This window comes from Pagrus major, chromosome 1 (assembly GCF_040436345.1).
Source record: "Pagrus major chromosome 1, Pma_NU_1.0".
NCBI classification, from domain to species: domain Eukaryota; kingdom Metazoa; phylum Chordata; class Actinopteri; order Spariformes; family Sparidae; genus Pagrus; species Pagrus major.
Genome location: NC_133215.1, coordinates 32,696,939 through 32,722,404, shown reverse-complemented (window position 1 = coordinate 32,722,404; position 25,466 = coordinate 32,696,939). Strand labels below are relative to the sequence as shown.

The 25,466-nt window shown below is 40.8% G+C and overlaps 1 protein-coding gene across 2 annotated transcripts in view; it reads left to right on the top strand.

Moving 5' to 3' along the window:
- Positions 1-14,935, top strand: part of LOC141003775 (ras and Rab interactor 2-like) — a 36,868-nt gene extending 21,933 nt beyond the window's left edge. The window contains exons 6-13 of one of the 2 annotated variants that reach the window (XM_073475238.1): positions 37-109; positions 857-948; positions 4,476-5,894; positions 10,044-10,126; positions 10,409-10,634; positions 11,417-11,548; positions 13,240-13,403; positions 13,759-14,935. In XM_073475238.1, the coding sequence (XP_073331339.1) occupies positions 37-109; positions 857-948; positions 4,476-5,894; positions 10,044-10,126; positions 10,409-10,634; positions 11,417-11,548; positions 13,240-13,403; positions 13,759-14,085 (2,516 nt within the window). In that variant the 3' untranslated portion in view covers positions 14,086-14,935. Of the gene's footprint in view, positions 1-36; positions 110-856; positions 949-4,475; positions 5,895-10,043; positions 10,127-10,408; positions 10,635-11,416; positions 11,549-13,239; positions 13,444-13,758 lie in introns of both variants that reach the window. The other variant, XM_073475245.1, reaches the window with a different exon arrangement.
- Positions 14,936-25,466: the final 10,531 nt, after the last annotated feature.

Below are 25,466 nucleotides of genomic sequence, written 5' to 3'. Positions count from 1 at the left end.
TATAATTCAATCTGCACATATTTACTTTGTTTGCAGCCTTTTCCCTCGAGGGATCCGGGATCAGCTTTGCAGATCTGTTTCGCCTGGTTGCTTTCTACTGTATTAGCAGGTAAACAGCCAAGATTTGTTTTTCTGTCTATCCATCTTTCACATCCCCAGTGTCTCCATGTTTTGCACTGTGAGGAGAGGGTCATTTTAAGATGGAAACTCCATGGAAGAAAAATGTTTGTCGAGTAAGCAGCCAGCTCTGTGCACAAGGCTCTCACTTCTTGTTTTAGCTCATGTCAGCTCAGGAGACTCAGACAGACGCAGGAAGTAGATTGAAATTGTGCTGAAGGCAGGTCAGCACTGGATTTCAGTAGAGGGATGACCGCTTGTCAAACAGGCCTCCTTACTTTAGCAGATGAATTATATTTTTGGAATGTTAACTTTTATTCTCAATCCCACCATGAATGTATTGTACATCTATATTCATATATGTACAGTATATGTCTTTTGTAATGGAAACACAGGATGTGTCAGCATGTTTATATTAATGATGGTTGAAGGTATTTTCACTTCTCTGTATGTCAGTGTCCAGGCTCTGTTGTGCCAACCAAACATATGGCATCATCACTTTTGTTTGGGGATATCACTGTCAAATGAGGACAATGTGCATTATAACCCTGACCATAAAGCTCTGCGTATTGAACAGTATTGATGATGCTGAATCACTAACTCTTTTGTCACAAGTATATAAACATACATAGGTACATAGATATATCAGCATTTTAAGTTTGTTTTCTCACTTACAGAATATTGTTTATTTTCTTGTATCTGTTTTCAGTCACATTTGTTGCCTGTTCATCTTTCACAGGGATGTCCTGCCTTTCGCACTCAAACTCCCAGAGGCCATTGCATCTGCTACGACTCGGAAAGAACTGGAAGAGGTGGCTCAGCTTGGAGCAGGTAGTCTCATTTATGACTTGACTGGTTTGAAATTCTGTACAAACACACAGCTAAATTAGACATCTAATAAATTGGATGAGAAACTTGTTGCTGCTTATGACTGGGCCTTACGTGCAAAGCTGACGATCCGCCTTCCTTAACATACAGACTGGAAGCAGGGGGAAAGAGAGAGCCTGGTTCCCTCCAGTGTTTAAATGCTCCTTCTAACCCCTCTAAAGCTCACTAATTATCAAGTTATATGTCCTTAAGTTAGTTAATACAGAAGAGAAATTAAAGATTGCAGATTACAATTTGAGGTTTAATGGTGAGCTAAGTGCTGTAACTGTTTCTTGGCAACATCAGCTGGGCGCAGCGACCTCCTGGAGTCATATATGCGATAGCCAGGTCTGGTACCTACATTATAGGAGACACTAAAGCAAAGTGCTGGGTCAATTAATAAAATGTTTTTCATTAAGTGGGCAAGTTACATTCTTTTATTATTCTTTATTTTATTTTTGTGTGTACAAATCAACCATATGAGAGACAACCTTTCAGTCAGTAAGTTGATTTGTGAGTCAGTAAGTTTTATGAACTGGAGAGAGTCTGGCTAGGTGTTTCTGACTTCCAGTCTTTATGCTAAGCTAGGCTAATGACCTGCCAGCTGCAGCTCTATAGCAGAAACTGTAATGCAGAAAAATGATCCATGCCTGCTACAACATGGAAACAGTCAGTCAACTAAGCAAGCAGGTGGAGATAAAGCAGCCAGTGTTTGTGTGACCAGGTTTTGTTTGATTTTCCTTGTCGACTCAGGCTGACTACTCTGGTCTGTTTTCACATCAGATTCAGTCACTTAATTTCTGTTAAGTTATTCCAGACTCAGCTGCTGTGAAGCTGCAGTGAGTCAGCTTCCTACAGTAGAAGCCTACAACATAGCTCAGTGCTCAGTGTGGGGGAGAAGGGAGTGGCGAGTGGAAAGCTACAGTAAGCTGTGTGCTATCTGAACACACACATACCATCACACGACATTGAGATATATTTGAAAACACACAGAGCTGAATGCTAACATCACATGTACAGTATACTGTGTCATAAACACCTACAAACATGAATTATGCTTTTGTATTTGCAGCCTGAGTTTTTTCTTTGCTAACTCGTACAGTCATTGAGGGAAACTCCCCTTCTCCACTGGCCTCTATTTAAAGATAAAAAGCAGACTGCCATATTCTCTGTTGTGGAATCTGGGCACACACATGTGAAACATAAACACGTGCTATAGATACTTCAGAGACATTTGAATATTGCGGTGACTTTGCGATTGATTTGCCCTCCCTGCAGGCATGGAGACGGTTGTTATGCTAGAGAGGCACACTTTCAGCATTTTGTATAGGCAACTTTTACTTACCAAGTGTGTTGTAGTAGTTGATAGATCATTATCATAAATCATAAATGATAGATCATTCTGATGAGAGAATAGGATTCAACTCGTGTTTTTAGCCAGGCGAGAATTGTGACTTTGGAGTTGTTTGTTCAGTCTGTTTGTGTGTCGATGCGCCACTCTGTTCTAGAACGGCATTTCAGGAGTTATTGGATGGATTAACATAATATTTTGCACACATATACCCTTCCACAGGATGAACTGTAACTCTGGTGATTCTTTAACTATTCAAGTGCCATCATCAGGTCAACATTTGAATTTCCCATATACTGTACGTTGGTTTACAAGTAAATTCCTGCAAAACTACTGACATTCCCATCAGGCTTATTCTCTTTACTGCCAATTTGTGATTGTTAGTATGCTTACATGCTAAACTAAGATCGTGAACATGCTAAATATACCTGTGAAAGATATCAGCGATTACATTGTCCTTGTCAGCTTATTAGAGTTCTAATGTTAGCTGTCTCTGTCAGAATGTTGTCAGTGGACATCACTGGTATTGTACACTTTTTATGATAGTAACCTAATCACCAGGGTGCCATATTACCTGCAAAACTACATCTTGTAAACTGCTGAAAAGAAACATTTCCAGAGCTATTGTGTGTTTTAAAAGTTTGAGTCAATCATAGAGAAAGCAACTAACAAAGCCAGCCAATCAGAAGCGGAGTAGGGCAGGTCTTGCAAGAACATAAGTGGGATCCATAATAACGCTTCATTATCAAACTGTCATCCAGCAGTTGTAGACTATGTCTTTCCTCCATTCTCTCCTCTGCTTAAGAAAGTCCTCCTCCCTTCTCCTAAAATAAACTATAACAGTTTTTCAGCTTTGGAGCTCTCTGAAGGGCTATGATGCACTGTGAATAACTTTTATCCTTACCACGATCTAGGGAGGGGAAATTCTTCCTAGAACTTAATCGTCTGTTTGGAGCAGAAGTGTCCAGCCTCTATTGGTTCATACTAGTCACAAACATGTCATTTTTGAGAAATTATTTGAATGATCTAGCTTTTATCTGAGAATTTATAGCATGTTCTTTTCCAATCAGTTATCACTGATTAATATTAACATAAAGCACGGCATGCGTCTTTATAGCCACTTTATGTCCCACTTGGAGTAAACAGCCTGCTGCAGTCTTGCTGTGCAGACAGACTGCACAGTGTCAGGTGGTCATTGCTCACATGGAGCAGTGAGAATACCACAGGCAGATTTCAGTCTCCAGACACTGGGGTATCATCAGACATATGAAACTGCTCCATCAGCTGGACCCTGCTCCTTCACTGCCCCAGGAATGCCCGAGTTTATATTTTTAGCCTGCAGGAACAGTCATCACTGGGCTTACGCTGCAGTCACTGCATAGATATTTTAAAGTGGTATTCTTTGTTGCCTGTTCTTTACAGTTTGGTAAAAATCAACTGCATAATTATGCTTGGATACAGTAGAATCTTTGTTTTCAAGTGGTTATTAAAGCTGGTGTGTGTTAGCATGAGAACTCACTTGCCAAGTAGCTGAAAACAATGGGATGATTCAATGGAAAAGACCACAAGAACTTCAAAATGGGAGCACATCCTCTACATTTGCACTGTAAATATAAAGAAAAAAAGAAAAGAGGAAAGTCACATGAATAAGATGTGAAGGCGGCAGTAGATTCATTTCACAGAAAATGCTGTACACGGAAATACTGCACAATGTAGAAGTGTGAGAGAGGAAAACAGAGCAGTAAGAGGGAGTGGAGGAACTGGAGCTGTGTGTTGTGTGGTGCGTTTAGTGCCCTCCCACTCTGAGATTAGCATGGGTGACTCCCTCTCAGTGTCTCCGGTTGTGTGTCGGCAACCAGTGATTCAGAGCAAAGAGTTGCAGGGCTGAGCTCACCGCACTTCTGCCACCAGCAAGAAGAAAGACATGTAAAGAGAAAACTTTGAGGGAACATCTGAACTGCTGGTGAGAAATACGGAGAATCTTGTCTTTGTTTGTTTTAATCTCTTCTTTAAATGTGAAGACTCCTGATCTCAGTTGGTGTCTGAGGATATTCCCTTTCAGGAAACCGTGAATTGACCAAGGAGAAGTGTGTGTTTGAGTTAGTTAATATTTGCCTCTGAGTGTGTCTTTGTGTTACAGGCTTTTGGGACTCTGCCCTCTGCAGTCAGCGTCACTCCTCCCCCCGTCCCCGTCGCCCTCTGAGTCGTACCCTCAGCCCCCAGCGAACTAACAGGAACAGCGAGGTCGAGGGGTCGCAGCAGAGACACACCGGGGTTCACTGTGACAGTGCACCCCCAACCCTACGCTCCCACGCTCCTCCACCTTCCTTTCACCTAGAAAGGAGACATTCCAGCGGCCCTCTGTGCTTCCTTAACCCCTTGTTTCTCCAGACTCATCACCACCACCACCACTGTGAGGACGATCCACTTTTGCATGCTGTCAAGTCTGATACCAACCCAGAAAATGCTGGGATAGCATCCGTGGAGCCATTAAGCAGCAGTCAAGGTAGCGAGAAGCACCTGGACAAGATAAAAGTGAACGGCAAATCACGCTCCCCTCCCCCTCGCCCCCCTCCCCCACGCTCGATGCCACGCCGGCGCCCTGCCCCGCCTCCACCTGGACCTCCACCAGCTACCACCAGACCCAAAAGCATGCTGGAGACCGTTGCTGTGTCTGCAAAGCCACAACAGTGCTCCATCAAGCGCCCAGCACCCGCTAGACCACCAATGGGTGCCAAGCAAAGCAGCCCATCCAAAACTGCCAGCTCACCGATCCCTGTGTCTTCAAACCCACCACCTCCGAGGCCTAAGAAGCCTGATCTGGAAGCTCATCGCTGCCACATAGCCCTGGATGATGAGACCATAGCTAAGGCTCTGTCCCGTGCCAAGCTTTCACCCTGCCAGCCTCCACCTGCTGTCCCTGCTGATGTGCTACTGGAGAATACCGCTGGGAGTCCGTCCAGTCCTAATGAGAGGGGACGCCAGCGACTCAGTGACATGAGCATGTCCACTTCCTCTTCTGACTCACTGGAATATTCTCAGTCTCCTGGATTCTCCCTGGGACTGGCCCCAAGTCCATCCCGACACCTTAATCATCAAGACCCAGTGGAGGACAGCAGTGACGATGATGAGTATGGGGAGGAAGACGAGGAGGAAGACTACGGCGTCGGCCTAGAGTCGGACCTAGAAATGCGCCTTCGTACATCCTTTAAATCACGGCGGCAAAGGGTCGGTGTGAGCCTGAGCGGTGGCTCTTTTATCCTCCCCAGGGCCCTGAAGGGACGTTTCCGCAAGGTGAGCGGCATGCTCAGCTCCCTCATGACCCCAAAGAGACGGGTGGTGAAAAGGATCACCGAGGTCTCCAGGGACAAAAGCTCATACTTTGGCTCCCTGGTCCAGGACTACATCAGCTTTGTTCAAGAGAACCGAGGCTGTCACACATCAGGGATTGACTTTCTGCAGACACTCAGGCAGTTTATGACACAGATGAAGGCTTACCTGCGCCAGAGCTCTGAGCTGGACCCCCCAATAGAGTCACTTATACCCGAGGACCAGATAGGTAAGTTGACTAAAAAGATTCTTTAAAACCATGAAGTTGAAGATACTCATGAGATTTGTTGTTTGCATGGTGGCATCCTGTGTCCTGGCTTTGTGACACATCTACTCATTCATGTGTGGGATGTTTTAGTCATATCCCATCTCTGACAGCATTTAGTTCTCTACATGTTTTAATTTGAGAAGTAAAACCTCTTTAGTGTTGCTTCAGGAAAGGATTTCAAAATGACTTCATTCATTCACAATGTTCAGTGAGAGCTCAGGCGTGCCATTGTCTTGGGAATCAGACATACTAGTTGAGGTTTTCCATATTAGTCTTTCTCATTACTGGTGTTGAGTTACAGAAATGTCAGCATGCTGTAGTCCATTGAGGTATTCTTGGCCTCTGTGTGGTGGCATTAACTAACAGTGCAGTTGAAGCTCCTTTGAAAGGCATGTATTTGTATTTTTATCCGAGCTGTTTTGCATTCAAAGGAACAGTTCACCCAAAAACAAAAAAATCTGAGATTATCTTCTCACCCTCATGCCAATGGAAAATAAGGTGAAACTGAACAACTGAAGTAGATGGGGACTTGTTTGAGAACGTTTAAAATCACAGCCGAAAAAAAAAAAGGCTCCATACAGCTTGTCAAGTGTAATCCAGGTCTCCAGAAGCCCAAATTGGTCTAATATGATATTATTCATACCTTTTTTGTAGGTCAAAATCTTCACTGTTGCTGTTAAGTTGAAAGCCTGTCTCGGGGCTTCTGGACACTGGGATTGAGCTGTATGGAGCAATTCATGTTTTTTTTTTGTCAGTTGTTTCTCAACGTTTTAAACAAGTCCCCAAATACAGTAAATTCAGTTGTTGAGGAGAATGCTGCAATGCTGTTTTCCTGTGAAGCTTCAGAAATGTTTTGTATGCTACGAACCTACAGCTGACTTTCCACCGGCATGGGAGTGGGCAGATAATGACTGAGCTTTCATTTTTGGGTGAATTATTCCTTTAACCTCAATTTGGCATCTACCAAAACAAGTCTGTAGCACAGAGCAGAGTCAGGAGCCAACAGCTTGCTTTGAATGATATCTCAGTTATGTCGTCTCTTTGAATTTATTGAGGCAAAATTCCTGTGTGGATGCTTGTATTAAGACAACAATTAATATTTGAGAAGTTAAGCTTCTTTAGTTGCGTGAAAAAGGGGTTTGTGGAAATAAAATCAAAGTATTGTTATTGTATTAGTACTGACATTCGTACTCACTGAGGTCATGATTGTAAAAATAAAGTTTGCAGCCTCGAGCAGCTCTATCAAAGGGATGCTTCGTTCCAGTCAGATTATTCTGGACTTTGCATGAATATGTATTTCGGTCTTTGCACCCGTCTCACTTCCCTCGTTTATTATAAACAACCGACAACAGCGAAGCCTTGTTGAGAGACAGAGAAGTGAGCCATTCTGGTTGTACTCACAGACCACAGATACACATAAAACGTCGCAAATGTTCCCTTTGGAGAGAGGAAATGTGAAGAGATGTTTTTTTATGCAGCGACCACAGAAGCATAAGGTTTGATAGTTTTATCTGAGACACTGTCATTAGAGTAGAAGTAGTAGTTATGTAGAGTTTTAGAAGTTTAGAAGATGTGTCAAAATTACAGCTGTTTATTTTTACCCTGGAAAATCAAAATAGAAGTCAGGACTACACAGCACAGTCTTACTGACATCATGTAATCCCACATAATATTTTAAAAGGAAAGGAGAAGTGGAGTGAAGCTGATGTCTGTGATCTGTGTTTACAGAAAGATTCAGAGTGTGACTATGTAATGACTCAAAGCTGACGTCTTGGGAAAGAAATGTTGTAGTTTGACATTTTGTGTTTGTAGCAAAAGAGGAGCTAGAAGTTCAAACTTTTAGAGTATTTGCAGTGACAAATGCTAAAATCCTTATTGAGAGGTCAAGATATAGAATGATCAACTGTGTGGTGTCAACACACATCCTGACTTATGACCATGATTAGATTAGGAGCAAACAGACGGAGGATGTGGATGATGAACCAGAACACTGCACTGATTTAACATTTCACTTCATGTACATTACTTTGAAAGTTTTTCAGTGTATGTTGCCAGTGTGTACGTGGTTTGTGTGTGTGTGTGTGTTTATATACACTGTTTATCATAGACTCTCCTACGGTTTATTGCATTTGAGGGAAGTCTTTGAACAGGTTGTATTCGAGATAAAGCCCAATAACAAACATTGCTCAATATACAAAGGAAATGAGGCAGTCCAGAGGGAATCAGGAAGTCCACCGTCCAAAAATGTGCGTGCGAGTGTCTGTTTGTGTCTTTACATGTACATACAACAGTGTCCAGTTTTGTTTCAAGAGTAGCCTTTGTAGCCCTCCTTGTGTACACATGAGGATCTGACGGACTCCTCCAGCCTCTGTAAACACTCCCCTTGTTCATGACTTCAGATTTATTAGTTTTAGCAGTGTGCAATAAAGGGCTGCCAAACCATTACCTCAAGCGACCCACAACACTTGGACACTCGGCTCTTAGATACAGTGTGGAGGCTTGTACTGTAGTGTAAGTGGGACACATTCACAATGTGCCGTTCCTCTGACTCACCATGAAGGCAAAAATGTCTCCACAGGATTCTTGTATCCGCACGCTCGCATGTTTACGCAAGTGGCAAAACATGCATTTGGTTCTGTGTTGCTCATTTCATAAGCATGGTATGAGCACTGGGTGAAAGGCTGTGCATGAATGGTTGTGTCAGTGCTGCCAGTGGACAATAAGACACAATTGTGTAAATGCGGCATTCTGCACATAGTTGTGGTAGGCAGGGAATTATTGGTAGCATATGTATGTAGGTGAGGTACAGATGAAGCCATTGTAGAGGTCCTGCACGTTAGCTGAATGAATGGTATAATTATGAATAGAGTTGACTTTCACGGTTGATCAGCGCCCAAGTTGGATCTATCAATGTCAGACTTCAACAAATCTGTCACTCTTTAACTCTTTAAAGTAGCAAATATGTAATCTATCTGCTAACACCTGACTGAGTTCTTGGAGTGTCACACTTTGAGGTCAGTCAAAGTCATGTCAGCACCACAGTTGCAGTTAATAAATCCTGTACTTCCTGTACTTGGCGTTTGGGGATTTTTGTATTCTTCAGTCAGACAGATAAGGTTATGTATTTTTAGACGATTGTCTTTAAATGTATTGATTACGGCAGAATCACTGTGTAGTGATGCTGTCCTTATCATGGGCAGCAAATTGTGAATTGTATCGTGTCGTGAGTTACTCTGTGATTCTCACCCCTACTGTTGATTAGAGCCTGACTGATATATATTGACCTGTCACAGATATGTCTGTATCTACGTTTATGTTGTCTGATATGCGCCGATATAAAAGCTTTTTTTTTTCTTTTTACATAACATAATGTAGAAAAAGTTGATTGGAGTAATTTGTAATTATTACATTTCCAGTGAGGTTTACTCTTGATACTGGCGCCATTTTGGACGTTAAAGTTTATTGTTGAGATTTTAAATGTCCTGCCTCCATTACGTACATATCTTAGTGAAACTGTCTTTATAGAATATCAGCCTAAATATTGGTAACAGAATTTTGTACTTTTATTTTGGTATCAACATCAGCCCAAAAAAGTCTAACTTGCTTATAATTACTTAATTACATTTTTAATAAAATGTAACCATTTACAGTATGTTTTCATAGAATGACATCTTAAAGAGGCCTGAGACTGAGAGACACACATGAAGTTAGAAAATATGAATCGATCCACTAACACATTATTGTTTTTTGGTGTTTTCATGGGACTTAAGTTGGACAGTTAGAAAAATCTGAATGACAACCCTATCTTTTAACGGTAACTGTTATAAAAGATTTCTTCTTCATCTAACAGATAAGACTTTGGTTCTCTGAAGTTAATCACACTTGTGTTTCTGACAGTGCTGTGGTTTGATTGAGGCTGTCAGCAGACTTTGTAAGACATAGTAAATGTAATTTATGATGCTGTACAATGATGCTCATTAAGCTATAAAATTTGACTCATTTGTTTGCTTGAGAAATTAATGATTTATTCATCTATTGTTGCACTTTATGGGTAAATGTTGTCATTAACCCATGGCCTGGGTGTGTCTGTGTTACTGTCATCTGCTACAGACCAGGTGCTGGAGAAGGCCATGCACAAGTGTGTCCTGAAGCCTCTGAAGAGTGTGATCGATGCGGCTCTACACGACTTCCAGGTAAGAGATAGGCAGGATCTTGTTGTTTATCTTTTTTAGGTAGATAAGAATCGCTTTATTCAAAACAAATGAGACACTGTGCACTGTAGAAGAGAATTGACTTACACAATTTCCCAATCTTCCTTACTTATCAACAATATCTAAATAAAAAAGAATAAGATCAGATTAGACGTAGACGTAGACATTAAAGATAAAGACACAATATTAATGATCTCTTAATGATCCTACCTGGTCTAGTGGTTAATGAACCTGACCATTAACTCAGTCTGCTGCTGTCTGCAGGTGAGCAGCGGAGCTTGGCAGCAGCTGAGGGAGAACTTGGCCCTTGCTAAGACCAAGAAGCCCCAGGAGCTCGGGGTGGACGGAGCTGTGCCCCCTGACCCCGTGGCCATTGAGAAGATCTGCCACAAGTTCCTAAACATGAGGAAGATGTACTCCCCTGAGAAAAAGGTGTCAGTGCTGCTGCGTGTGTGTAAACTCATCTATACCATCATGCAGGATAACTCAGGTACTGTTTGAATAAGTGTTGGATAAAAAATTTTTGCCTTGCATATATTAACAGAAAACCCCATTCACACTGCCTCGCCATCTGTGTCAGGCAGCTCCCGCAGGTCACTGCTGGCATTTATGTGATGTGATTTTGAGCAATAAATATATAATCACCACATCTTAGTAACTACAACAACACAATAGTGGAAGGTAACAGTCTCTGGCAATTTATATAAAAAAAAAAAAATCACCAAATTTAATGAGGAAAAGTCACCGTGACGGTCAGCCCTCCCGACAGAGTCTTCAGTGAACTTCCCCCCAGAAAACAGCCTCCCTCTCCAGGAGCGAGAGCCAGACAGGGTCCGCTATTTACTGATGACGTAATGTGATGTCCTTTAGAGCAAAAAACTCAACTTTGTCACTTTCCATGATGCAAAGTGGGTAAGGATCTCAATTACAGCACTTATATAAAGTCGGCAGATACATGTTTAGATTAACACATGGAAACTGGGTGAAAACACTAAAAACACACAGATCTCAACATTATGATGTGTACTGTCACACCTCTTTTGGTGTTGCAAGCTGTATAAAATGACACGATGGAGCGGCTTCATGTCGGTGCTGCTTGGTTCAGTGTGAACAAACAAAGGCGGTGAGAAGGGGAGCCTTCGTTGCGGCGATATTGCGGAGTCTCTGTGTGAAAAGGGCTTCAGTTTCAGTTCACAGTCATGTCTGCTCCCTCTGTCTAATCTGTGTGACCAGAACACCTACATCCTCTCTGCTCCGTCTGCTTCCTTCCAGGCAGGATGTATGGTGCCGACGACTTCCTGCCTATGCTGACTTATGTTGTGGCTCAGTGTGACATGCCTCAGCTGGACACAGAGATCCAGTACATGATGGAGCTGCTAGACCCATCTCTACTGCAAGGAGAGGGTAGGTCCTGTCGGTTTGCTCCATTTCAGATGATCCATGATTCATGACTATATACAGTGAGTCGAATTTCACAGCCTGGCTGTCCATAAAGTTAAAAATAAAACTGTTAAAACCTCTAAAGCAGTAAGACATGTAGATATATAGATTCTTTGTCACCCCCATGAGGAAATTCAACCTGTACTCTTTGCCTGTGTAGCTCATGTTAAAGTAGAGAGGATAAACACTTCAGAGGAGAGGACATTCACCTTCACTTCCATTTATCAGGCCAGGCAGAGCACAGTGTGGTGTGAGGTTAATGAACATTCCAGTGTCTTGTGTAACCTGGTCAATGGGAGGTCTGTCCAGGAAAAAGGGACTTAACTCGATGTCAACAGAAGGCACGCCTCCGATTTAATGGCTGGAAGTGGTTGATATCAGCAGAGATCAAGGGTGGGGTCAGTTACAGTATAGGAAGTCTTTGCCATCTGAGGATTTTTTCAGTTGTTGTCGTGATCAAGATCAATATTTGTATCCAAACAATGGTTTGAATTATAATGAGTAACGTCAAAGGCTCTGCTTGTCGTGACAACTCCACAGATTATTGTCTCCAAATTCTACAGTTCCCCTCACACTACCTGCCCAGCACCAAACAACAGAGAGACAACATTAGCAACTAGCTGGTGGACATAGTTAGCATTTAGCCACTAAAGAGGTTTTAACAGTTTTATATTTCCCTCAGGAGTTGGTGGAAACCCAGCAGAGTTGACAGGAGAGTGAATGTTGGACTTTTATTCATAAATCTGACACGAAGATGACTTCAAATGGATGTTGCTCCATGTCTGCATGATGTGTAAATAAGCCCTTTTTTGCTAACGTGTTTGCTGTAGCAGCTTTATAAGGTGATTATATATCAATGTTGTGCTGTCTGATGAAGTTTCGAAAGTTCAAGCCAGAAAGTTTAGTTTTGTATATTTTCATGCTTTTATGCTTCAGGTCGAACGGACATGTGAAGAGAAGCTTGCATTCCCTTTCATTTCTTTTGAGATCTGACTTACACACAAACTACTCTGTTACTACAGAGGTACATCATTAGTCAGCTTAAAGCTAATTAATGTCCAATGTAACCCTAACCCCCTTTTTTGTTCCTAATCACTGCAGTCTAGCCTCGATTAAAGACTTGACTGTTACTACTGCAGAATCATGTTCAGCAATGATCAACATCTGCTGTAAACCCTAAGAAGACCTTTCTTTAATCTGCTGATGGAATAAATGCTTGAGAGTTTCCTTGTGTGAGATGAAGTCATTTTCACCAAGAAGGTTCAGTGAGAGCACTTGAGAAATGTAGACATAGGAAGGGAAGTCCTTGCGACACTGAAGGAAATTCCAGTCGGTGTTTGATATGAATGGGCTGTACAAGGTTCAGAGGAAAAACGAGGTGGAACCCTCCCAGAATGAAATATTTTCCTACCAGCGTCAACCTGTCTGGCACATAAGCTCATTGTAGAACCGCTCATTCAACAAGACGTATGTGCGGTTCTACAACAAGTGTTCCCTTGGAAAAATACCAATTCTTGTTCTGACTTAACTCTGTGAAAAATTAGGTGTTTAACCCTTCTCAATAACTTCACGTGAGTCTATGTAGTGCCAGCTGGTTTCACGTCTAGATAACTAGCCCTTTAAGTTCTGTTTCATTTTCTCCATCTGTCCCCCAGGAGGCTACTACCTGACTAGCGCATATGGAGCCATGGCCCTCATCAAGAACTTCCAGGAGGAGCAGGCAGCCCGGGTTCTGAGCTCCGAGGCCAGGGACACGCTGCACCAGTGGCACCGTCGGCGCACCACTCAGCGTTCAGTGCCGTCTGTGGACGACTTTCAGGTATCACGCCTGACCTGAGCCCACCTTGAACATCCAGGCAGTGAGTCTAAGTTGTACCAATTCCAAAATACATCTAAACTTCAGCATTGGAAAGGTGCATGAACAGTGCTTTGACCCTCGTCAGTGAAAAATAATATATCTACAATTTCTACTAACATCCCAGCATATGGATCTGGATCTTTGGTTTTATATTTTTGGTAGAGAGTGCCCACTAGTGGAACATTTAACAACTGCATGTGGTTTCTGACTATGGAGAAAGCTGTTTATGTTTTTTCTGCCTCCCAGCGTGACTCACCAGTAATACAGAGTTTGTCCTGCCAAACGCTAACACATGACTTTTTGTTTCTCTCTGTAGAATTATCTCCGTGTAGCCCTGCATGAAGCAGACTCAGGCTGCACGGCCAAAACCCTATTTGTCCACCCTTACACAACCACAGAGGAGGTCTGCTCTCTCTGCGCTTACAGGTTCAAGATCCCCAACCCTGAGAACTACGCACTGTTTCTGGTGACTGAGGACACCAGTCAGCAGCTGGCCCCGGACACTCACCCTCAACTAATTAAGGCCGAGCTCCACAGCCGGCCCTGTACACAGATCTTCCACTTTCTCTACAAGAAGGTGCCTAACCTTAACCTCTGCATCCCTGCTGTCGCTCACAATGGAAACTGTCTTCAAGTTGAATAGTGGAGGAGGATGTAACAGCTTCCTGCACTTGATCCTAAACTACAGTAATCTTTGTGGTATTTTTGTAGATGTTTGTTCTGCAGATAGGTTTGAGGATGTCTCAGTGTGGATAGAAGCAAAGCTGTATATTGACATGCTGATGCAGATATAAGATGTCTTTGATCACATATGATGCTATTCAGTTAATGAGATGAGGAGCCACCATGGGGTAGGATGGGCTCTAGAAAGTGGCAGTGTTCTGGTTCGGATTTGGGTCAAAAAGGAAAAATAAAATCTGATTTGTTGATGCTAGATTAGTTTAGGTTATCTATAGTTCAACCATTTAGAGTCCTTTTGGCCCCGCTGAGCTGAGCAGAAATAGTCATCATGTATAGAGGCTGGTTTGCAGGTTTTTTAGTATGTGAAGTGTTATACAGAGGTGAAAAGTTCAGAGGTCATTCAGTTTAATATTGCTTTCTAACTAACATTTGCCTTAACTGCTGTTATTCTAAGTGCCTTAATATGAATTGAACATGCTGTATGCTACTGAAAGCTTTCAGCTGGCATCCAGTGATTAGTCGGCTTTCATCAAAATAACAAAGATAAACAACTTCATGCTAAAACAATGATTTAATAAGTAAAATGAACTATTGTAAGAGTTATGATTGTTTTTATTGCTCTTATGTTTATTTTCTGCAATTGCTGGTCAATTGTAGCTTGTATGTCTGTAGAAATATTTTTATATGCAAATGTTTTCTTATTCATAGCTAAAGTGACAAAGATTTGTACTCTGATTTAATATTTCTGTACTGGACTCAATAGTGGACTTTGGATTTATGCCAGTTAATTCTTAAAAGTCAATTTGAACCAACACTGTTTCTACTGTTTGTTTATGGAAAGCTCAATGCTGACGATGGAAAAGAAAAGATTCTCTCCAACCGACGCTACATGCTGACTCCAACATGTTATCATTTCAAGTGTTGCTACATTATTTTGCAGAGGAAGTGTCAATTGTTGGGTGTGGGATGAGATTTATTTGTGGCACAGTATTATGCTGACTGCACAGGAACAACGGAGGATTTCTAGGATGTCATCAACATCCTATAAAATGCCCCATTAACACATGTCTATGCACAAACTGTGTACATATACAGTAGAAATTAAACGTTTTTTGGGGGGCGGCTTTTCAGGTCCAAATCAAACCTCCACACATGGGACACACACTGAACTAGGTGAGTTATTACTGTAACTAGCTATAATTAAACTGATTTTAAATGATTTTCAGAACCTACTTCAGGGTTCTAAGCACAAGTTGGTAAGGTATTGGAATATTTGTGGAGTACAGTTAGTTTCATTTATTAACATTTCTGAAATCATTTTTGTGTCCTTGGTAAGTGTAAAATAAAAAAACCACAACATCACTACAATTACCTACAAAGCTGGGCATTAAACAACAAAGTGCTTCACATCATCATCGACAATATGTACTGTACACCGATCAATAAAATGACTCCTTAAAATCAACTCCTCACAATAAGGTATTTTGTAGCTCAATAGGTTCCAACCAGCTTACTAAATTCCTGGAACTGTAACTGGTTTATAATCATCAAAACTCTGCAGTCCCTGTGGTAGTCATAATAGTTTAGTAACAGTAATAATATATTTGACAGCGTAATGAGTGTCAAACAGTTACTGACCCCAGTTCACTGTTACTCCTGATCTTACTTGGGTTTATTCAAAGAGTTTTAGCTGAAGGCCACAGGTATGGCTTCTTTACTGAATACATGAAGTCTGGTAATGTCTGCCAGAGTAAAGTTTATAGTGTGACACAAACAATGTTCTAGCTGCTAAGCTTTGAAATGGTCACTTGTGGTCGGGAGTGGAACAAAGAAGGATTGTGTGAGGTATCCATCAGTCTTGTTCTGGTCAGTGAGCACTTCAGATAATGATGTTGGAGGTGAAGGGACAAACAGGTCAGTGGGTAAAAGCAGGTGATCAAATATCAAGCACTACTGGATAAACACTGTCTTAACTATCTAAATAATATGGTAAATAATCATGTAGGTTGAATTAATTAATTAAGAATAAAATAGTATAATATGCACAACGTAATACACATGTATGGGGCGACACAAATCACCGGCAGGTTTTCTGACATTTGCAGTATATTTTGGAGGAATGCTTTGATGAGCCGCTAACAGAGATGGAGGTCCTCCAGAGAAATAAGTCCTGTCAGCTTGTCCAATGTATCTTATCAAATGCCGGTAACCCCCGTGCTCACACTCACATCTTCCTGGGATACTCTCCATGCATGAAGAGAATGAGAGTGGTGATACATTTAGAGGTCTGACTTTGGTAGCAGTTGGAGATTCACCTGAACAACAACATAGGCCTAATGGTGAATCTTGGATAGTGTTAAAAACAAATGGACAAAGAGAAGTAATGTTCAAGAAGTCAGTGTGAGTATAGGCACACCCAACAGACCACCAAACTTCCTGCCTTGTTAGCTACATCTGTCTAACTTTTTCTTAACCCCCTCACCGTGGGCCTGACAAAACAAATTAGCATTGTCAGAAGTGACAGTATGATATATTTCTTTATAATCAGTGACCACATCTGAGTTTATTTTGACTGGTGGGGATCTAAATTTAACACCTGATGAATGGCAGGATAGATTCTATATATAGTACCAACCAATGAAACACTATTTCACTAGACACTGAGATATATTGACAATCTTTGCACTATTACATCATTAAATACTGATTATAAATTATTTACACATGTAATCGCTGACAGGCTAAGATGTGGTTTGACACATATTATAAGTGACACCCGGTCCAGTTTTTTAAGAGACAATATATATACATAAACATAACAATATAAGATTGGTATTAGACCTGTTGGTTTGTAGGCATTAGATTGAGGATGATGGAGTCATTCTGTTTTGGACTTTTACAAGGCCTTTGACATGGTCCAACATTTATCATAAAAACATTGGAGTGCTTTGGTTTTGGAGAAAAATGTATTAACATAATTAAATTGTTATGTAAGGACTTTAGTAGTTCAGTTTCCCTGTCAATCAGAACATCAAAGTGCATTGACGTAAAAAGAGGTATTCACCAGGGTTGCCAAACCTCGCCTTTATTATTTATTATTGTGACTGAGTTATTAGCAATCCTTGTGAAAAACAGTCAAAACATCCAACCACTAAATGTCATGGGAAGTTCATTGGTAATTAGTCAACCAGCAGATGACACCACTTTATTTTTAAAGAGCAAAGCACAGATTCTGGCAGCATTAAAAGAGATCTCTTTATTTTCAAAAGCATCTGGTTTAAACTTGAATATGAAGAAGTGAAATATTGACTATTCATGACCATCCTTTTACTGATGTGATTTTTAATCAAATATTTAGGTATTATTATCACAAAAGACAAAAAAGTTAGAGAAACATCCAATATAGAAAGTGAGATATAGAACAATACAACTATTCTCAACAGCTGGCTTCAAAGAGACTTATCTATTTTTGAACACATTATATTTACTAAGATGGAAAGTTTATCTAGACTTATTTATCCAGCCTATTCACTGGATATACCTGACAAATTAATCAAGAAAATTAATCAAGATAACTTCAACAAAAATAAGTATCATTATGTAAGGAGAAGTGAAGAAGAAGGGGGTCTAAACGCTGTTGACTCTGATCCAGTGAAGTTAAAATGGTTACAAAATGTTATCAGAAAAGGTGATTTTCTGTCTAAAATATTCAGGAATTTTGGTCGCATAGATTTCTTACTAAGATGTGACTATTTCTAAACTCCCCATGTGTCTATCAGCTTTTCATCAACAAGTTCTCCATTACTGGAAACTCATATACAAGCATGACTTTACCCCACACACGGTCCCAATATGGAAAAACAGAAACATTTTAATTAAAAGAAAATCTTTCTTTTACCATGGAGATGGATGGAGAAAGGTATCTGGTCAATTATACATTTATTAGATATTTTTTTAACATATGATGCTTTCATTGGGAAATACAATGATGTGTACCAACAGACAATATAATGCAGTAATTAAGGCAGTCCCACAAGCAATGATTCTTTTAACCAAAGGCATGCTAACCTATTCTGTGGTTACTCCACAAGAGCCTTCATCAGTCATAGAGGGAACTAGCTTTTTAGATAGAAAATGTAATAACAAGTTATTAAGAACTATCCTCACTGCAATCTGTTTCCCCTCGCCCCTTAAGAAGAAACATATTTTCCAAGAATTAACCAATAATGCTGTAATAAAAATATGAACCAGCTACCTCTCTTTTCCTGTTCCACCTAAGGTAAAAGAAATCAATTTTAAAGTGATGACTGAGATCTACTCATGTAATGATTTCTTACATCAAAGATTTAATCTAGATTTGAACGTCTGTACTTCCTGTAGTTCAGACGTAGAAACCACAGAATCATCTCTTCTTCTCTTGCAGTTTAACTAGGACCTCTCGAGTATAACTCATAATGACCAACATATTCCTATTCTAACATATGAAAACATAAGACTTGGTCTTCAAATGGAGAACAAAAAAATGGAAATGGCCACAGGTCAGACTTGAACCCTGGTCTGTTGCATCAAGGGAAGAGCCTCTGTATATGGGCACATGCTATGCTGACTGAGCTACCAGAGTACACTGCTGTGCTGATATTTTTGTAAACTTTGTAATAAATGTCAGAACATGAAAGGCTTTTTGTGTTGATGATAACTGAAATGAAACATTCTAACCTACTGGAAAGGCTTTTGTGCCAGGTTTACTCAAATGTAGTTTACAGTGGTTGTTCAGTATGCCTGCTAACACAGACCTGTGGTTGTTACACCACTAGAATGAGCTGTTCTCAGAATTTAGTATCAATGTTTACCTCAAAAGTTTTATTTAGCACTTATTGTTTAACTAAAGAATGCAACAATGCAACTGAGGAATGATGAATATATGGGTAAATGAATACATACATAGTAGTAATTATTTCAGTCTTTAAACAACTTACAATGAATTTGCAAAGAAACAAATGAAATATATAAAATAAATAACAAAAATGGTTTAAGTTTATAATCACATGGATGCTGTTATAATGTGTTGTGACTGAGATCCTGACCCACCATACATCGTGGAAATGACAAAGATACGTTTTTTGCTCCAAATAACATAATTACATAATCACCATTAGTAAACAGCAGACCCTGTCTGGTTCTCACTCACGAGGAGGGATGCTGTTTTCTGGGAGAAAGTTCACTGAAGTCTCGGTCGGGAGGGCTGACCGTTGTGGTGATTTATATGTATACAAGTTGCCAGAGACAAACTACAACAACACAGTAGTGGATGGCGACATGGTGAGTTAATGTTTTTTGCTCTAAATCACGTCACACATTCACCGCCATTCAACAGTGGGCCGCCTGGCTCTCACTGCAGGGGATAGATGCTGTTTTTCAGGTGGAAATGTGACCAAGAGTCGATACAGACAGGATGACAGAGGCTTTTCCATGTATAAATTCAGTATTATTGCTTGCTTGCTTAAAGACACCACCTGCTCCCACATTACTGTTGTTTGGTCCTGTAACTTTGCTTTGTGGGTTGAAGTGTGGGACATTTCTCTTTTATTTGATGAGTGTAGGATCTGTTTAGTTGTCAGACTGTGACTGGCATCAGACCGACACACCCCTGTCCACTGCTGTCGGCTTCTCCATTCACACAGAGGTCGTCTTGCCTCTGTTGTGGCTCTGTTACTACCTCCACTGTTGGATCAGAGGTGGAACAAAACTGTCCCCCCATTCCACCTCTGTAACTTTCACATACACGGCGATGCAGAATATCGGCGCAAGATCCCCCCCTTGAAAAGGCAGTGTGAATGGGGCTTATGATGGGGACAACCCGAGGATCGGAACTGTACGACAGAGTGTCAGGATGCTTGGAGAGACTGAACCTGCCACAGACTACATTGCTGAATGTGACCACTGATGGATCTCCAAACCTTGCAGTAAGAGAGGACAGCTCAAACTCCTATTTGATATTCCTACACTGCATCATTCACCAGGAATCCCTGTGTATATCTGTGTTGCAACTTGATCATGTTGCAAAGACAGTGGTGAAGCTTGTGAACTTTATCTGGGCACGTGGGCTGAACCATCGCCAGTTCATCCAGTTACTGGAGGAAAGTGAGACAGAACATTCTGATGTGCTGTACCACTCAAATGTTCGCTGGCTGAGCCTTGGAAAGGTGTTTTGCCGAGTGTGGGAGTTGAAAGGGGAGATAGAGACATTTCTGGTGACTGTCGGAAAAGTTTGGAGAGTTGCAGGACCCAGATTGGGTGTGTGACTTGGCTTTCGGGATGGACATTCTTGCAGGGGAAGAACGTGTTCGTTGTTCACACGACCAAGCATTCAAAGCCAAGCTGACCCTCTTTTCCCAAAAACTGGCCAACAAGTGCATCACACAATTTCCAATGCTGGCTACCCTGGATGTGCCACCATGCCACACTGACAGATACCCCACTACTCTCACAAACCTCCATACAGAGTTCAACCGCCTCTTCTCTGACTTTGCTAAGATTGAAGGAGAACTGGAGCTGATGTCATCTCCCCTGTCATTCGACAGAGAGAAAACGCCCCCAGATGTGCAACTAGAGCTGATTGACATGCAGTACGACCTTGCCCTCAAAGAAAAGTTCACTACATCCATACTGGACAACTTTTACTGCTCACTGAAGGAAACACAGTTTCCAAACCTGCAGATGATGGTTTGTCTGGCTCCACACGTGTGTGAACAAACTTTTTCTGTGATGAACTTCAACAAGTCACGTTACAGATCGCGACTGACTGATAAACATCTGTCCTCTGTCCTGTGCATTTCAACATCAGACATGACGCTCGACTTTGATGCTTTTGCAAACAGAGGTGACGTCTCAACTGTTCCCATCAGGCTTAATTACCTGGGTAGGCATCGCTTTTCATGTTGCCATTCATAAATATCTTACAGTCATAATTCATTCTCATAGGTTAGTTACAGTTACATCTATAACACTGAAAATAAGTTAATATGGTCTCTACATGAAGTGTAAGAACACACACTTGTTCAGGAATAGTTAATATTAGCCTGGTCTTTTCTTCATTCAGTGCTGCAGGTCTGTTCTGCATGTGGTGCTTAAGTTCGAGTCAGTTGCACAAATAACAACAGTCTTAGACTGTTATACAAGTAATAACAGACAGAAAATGATTTGAGTAAAATGAATGAATAGTGCAGTCTGTCCAATGTGTACCAAATCCATGTAGTTTAGCATAATTCAGCACTATGTTTAATGATTTGATTCAATTTCCCAATTTGTTGGCTTCATTTACATTTTGTAAGTCAGTGTGGCCCTCTTTAAAAGGAACTATCTGATCAAAGTGTGCACAACTGTTATTTTTTCTCTCTGGACTGCAGAGCTGTGGCCTGAGCTTGAGGAGCATTCAGTTCCTGATCACTGCCCTGATGTCAAAATGAAACCCACGAATTATGAGGCAGCAGAAGAAAATCAGTGTCACAGCAGACTCGGCATCTGAAACATATCGGCCATCACCTCCCTATTTTGCAAAAGACTGAGGAGATAGACAGAAGCAGACACATTACACACTACTCAGACTGGCTCACTTCTCTTACACCACACACGTCCTTGCATTCTATTGTGCATTGTAGCATCAATAAAAGTGCTTTTCAGATGTACCCAAAACATATAATATAGCAAAGGGTCACCTTTTAATATTTTGTGATTTACTTTGTATTACTACTTTGTAAGATGTATTCAATGTGTTCAGTGCTTTACTTAAACTAAACTTCATGTGCTTTAACAGACAGCATTTGAAGGCAAGGTAATTGAAAAAAAGACCTTGTTATCCATCTACTCATAAAATATGGCCTACCTACAGTGTTGTTGTTGTTGTTGTTGTTGTTGTTATGTACTTTAAACTTCTAAAATGTGGTGCAGCGCTCCATCTAGTGGCCGACCCTCGTAATGTCAGTGAATGACGCGTTTGACGCCGGCTGACAGCAGAGCGTTGGTTGTTGTGTCTGTGCAAGTAGAGCACAGTAGGCAGCATCTCCTGTGTCACCGCAGAACGCACCTCAGAGCAGGAAGCAAAGGTAGGATAAAGGACGTTTTACAGTGGAACACAACAACTAACAGGCATCTTGTCAACATCCTGCAGAAGTGATGTTGCAGAGGGCTGGTAATTCCAGGAACGTTTGTAATAGCTGTTATGTAAGTGCATTACACTAAGTCTCGAAATGAATAAGTTGGATGCTGTGTGGCTTTGATGTCATGGTGATCTGACTGAGGGCAGCAGTGCCAGAAAGTGCAGAGGGGTGTGGGGATGGCAGCATGGCTGGCTGTTTGCCTGCTAGGCCTGTATGGCGCAGTTTCAGCGGACAAATGTTCCAGCTGACAGTCATGCTGGAATCTTAAATGTCGATTAAATGTACAATAAACAGTGCTGTGTGTTCATCTGCAAGCTGGATGCCGACACATGCAGGCATTTTTAAAACGCCCTGGGCTCTGCAGTGTGGTGCTCACTGCATGTATATTGCAGCAATGTCTTTTACTGACACTTGTATTACACGCAAACTTATTTTATGAGGAGATTCACATGAGCTAAAGGTGGTTTACATGATGTGTGATGGTGCAGTCATTTTTTTATTTTGAACTTCATGCTGTGATGTCAGAGCTGCACATGATGAGTTGTAAACATGAGGTAGGCAGGTGTCAGGGCTGCTGTGTGATGTTACTGTGAAGGATGGTACCCTCTGCATACACACATACAGAAATCTTGTCGAGTTTTGGTATCTCCTGATATGCACACAGCAGTAAAATGTATATAAAAAAGGGCTATTTTCCTCCCAGACTAAAATATATTCACATGACAAGCAGTGCGATGTAGTTGACGCAGTCATGTAAAGTTATAAACCAGCACAGCTGTCAGCAGTGTGCGCATGTGCAGACCACTGACACTGTCCTGTCGCTTCGGTAGACGGTTCACCTGGCTGTCATCCAGCGGCTGACACGCTCCATTAAAAGCACGAAGGATACCTTAAGGAGAAGACAGGTTAGCTTATATTAAACATATTTTGTGATATGCTTGGGTTTTGTGGTGTACTTGAATATATCTTTTGCATGTATTTGTTTAAGAAAAACCCAGATGAGAAGGTGTTCAGTGTGCCAATTTAACTTTGGTGGAATGTGTGATGTTGGCGTTGACTTCCCTGATGATAAAATTTAACAAAATTAAGTGCAACGTTAGCTACGGAAATGTAACCGTCAACATAATGTTTCTTACTATTAAATTAACTCTGGTACTTCAAGCTTTGTCTGAGTTTTCCTCCTACTTGCAGTGACGAGCTAACGTGACATGTTGGCGCGAAACTAGGCTAGGCTAATTTTAGCCAGTGATGGTGCGGGTTCTACCTGTTAGCTAAAGTGTATTCAGATTCATAACTGTCAGAAGTCATCAAGTTGCTTGGTATAATTAGCAGTAGCTGCTGAATAGTGTGTAAACTGAAGTTAGTACAGTCCTGGAAGAAGTAGCTTAATGCTACAGGATAAGGCTGATCAATTTTCATTTGGAAATTGTGGTGCAAACTTCAAAAGCATAGCCTACTTGAGAAACACACTGGAGTTACCAGAGGTGTTAAAATAATTCAATCAATCTATCAGAGGCATTAAATTAACACATTTTGAGGTCAGTTATTGTAGACAAGTCATAACCTCAAGAATAAATGGGCGCACATATATAATTTCACTAAACACATTTTTGACACACCTACAAATCTACACACATTGGGTTTTTTTTACAGCAAGCTGATGAAGCTCTGATGTGTGGATGGGGCTGTCCATAAGTCCATCAGTCTGACAACTGATTTATAGTTTAATAGCCTACTAATACTAAATTAAATTATAAGACAGCACAACTAAAAGCCTGTTCATATTCTGCAGTTCTGCAGTCACAAGCCCAGACATTTCATTAACAACTGGGCTTACTGGTTAATTCAAAACAACTCAATTATTATCATCAACATCAACATCATCGTCATAGTTATTATTATTATTATTATTATTATTAATAGGGATCATATTTACACTATAGTTGTTTTAGCTGTTAGTATTATAATTCATGTTTTAATTATAGCTGTTATTATTGTTGTTGCTTCTGTGCATCACCATATCCCCCCAACCCCTCTCTGCCTACCTCTTTCTGCTCCCATTCTCTCTTTCTCTCTTGTACAAATGCAACAAAACAAACGGTACAAAAGAAAATAAAAGAAGAGAAAAACAAACAGAGGGTCATCCACTAAATCAGTAAGAATCCGTGAAGGGTGAGGGTCCTACTCAGTGTACATGAACAACTCCAGTAAAGAAAGAAGGTTGAGGGCCTTTCTGTCTTTCATACAGGGATTTGCAAGTAGATTTAGTTAGTACTTCCATTTGAAAATTTGAGGCTTAGCCCCATTTGGAACTATCTTATACGTCAGTAGGTTGAATTACAGTAGTATCATTGAGCTTGTAACTTGTTTGCAAAAAATTAAAAAGGTAATATTATTGAAAAAATGTTTATTTTATCATTAAACAAGTATGCAGAAACAGCTATGATAGCTCAGTATGATTGGAATGAGAACTGACTAAAATGGTTGCCAGTAAATTACTGTATGATTCAGGACCATTTTAATATATTTTAAATGAATGGCGATAGGTGGGGTGAAAAGTTAATACTCTGTAATTAACGTAGTGTAAATCTTCAGCCTCTTGATTTACTGTCAGCTTGCACAACTACTGTAGAAGGACCGGACCTGAGATTGATTGAATTCAATATGGAGTTCTGTAATACAACACAACTCAATATTAAGGGAATGTGAAGGCAGTGATCCAACATTTATTTAATTTGATAGAAACTCAACAACTTGACGGTGCAGGTTGTTACATCTCTCCCTATAGTTTAGCCACCGCAGATACTGTACAATATCAAGCATAGATCCAACATGCTCAGTAGTGTGTCATGTGTTTGACAGATCTTAAGCTTTTCAACAATGAGTACCTTTTCCTCACATTTTAAGGTTTAGTGTGTCCGTATTCAGTATGTACAATGGAAGCTTCAAGTTACTTGTTGTGTTCATCGACTGTGTTTGTCTTCTCTCAGCACTCTGGCAACAGTAGCTTTAACATCCAACGCTGGTTAGATAGTTACTGTTCATGTTTTATAAACAAAAACTGCAGGTCCAACACTGGTGTAGGTGTGTGTGAAGGAGTGATAATTCTCCACAGGTCTGTCTTATAGTCAAATTTCCTGCTTGTTCTTGTTGGCTGGTATCTCAGTGTCTTCCAGGGTGAGCTGCC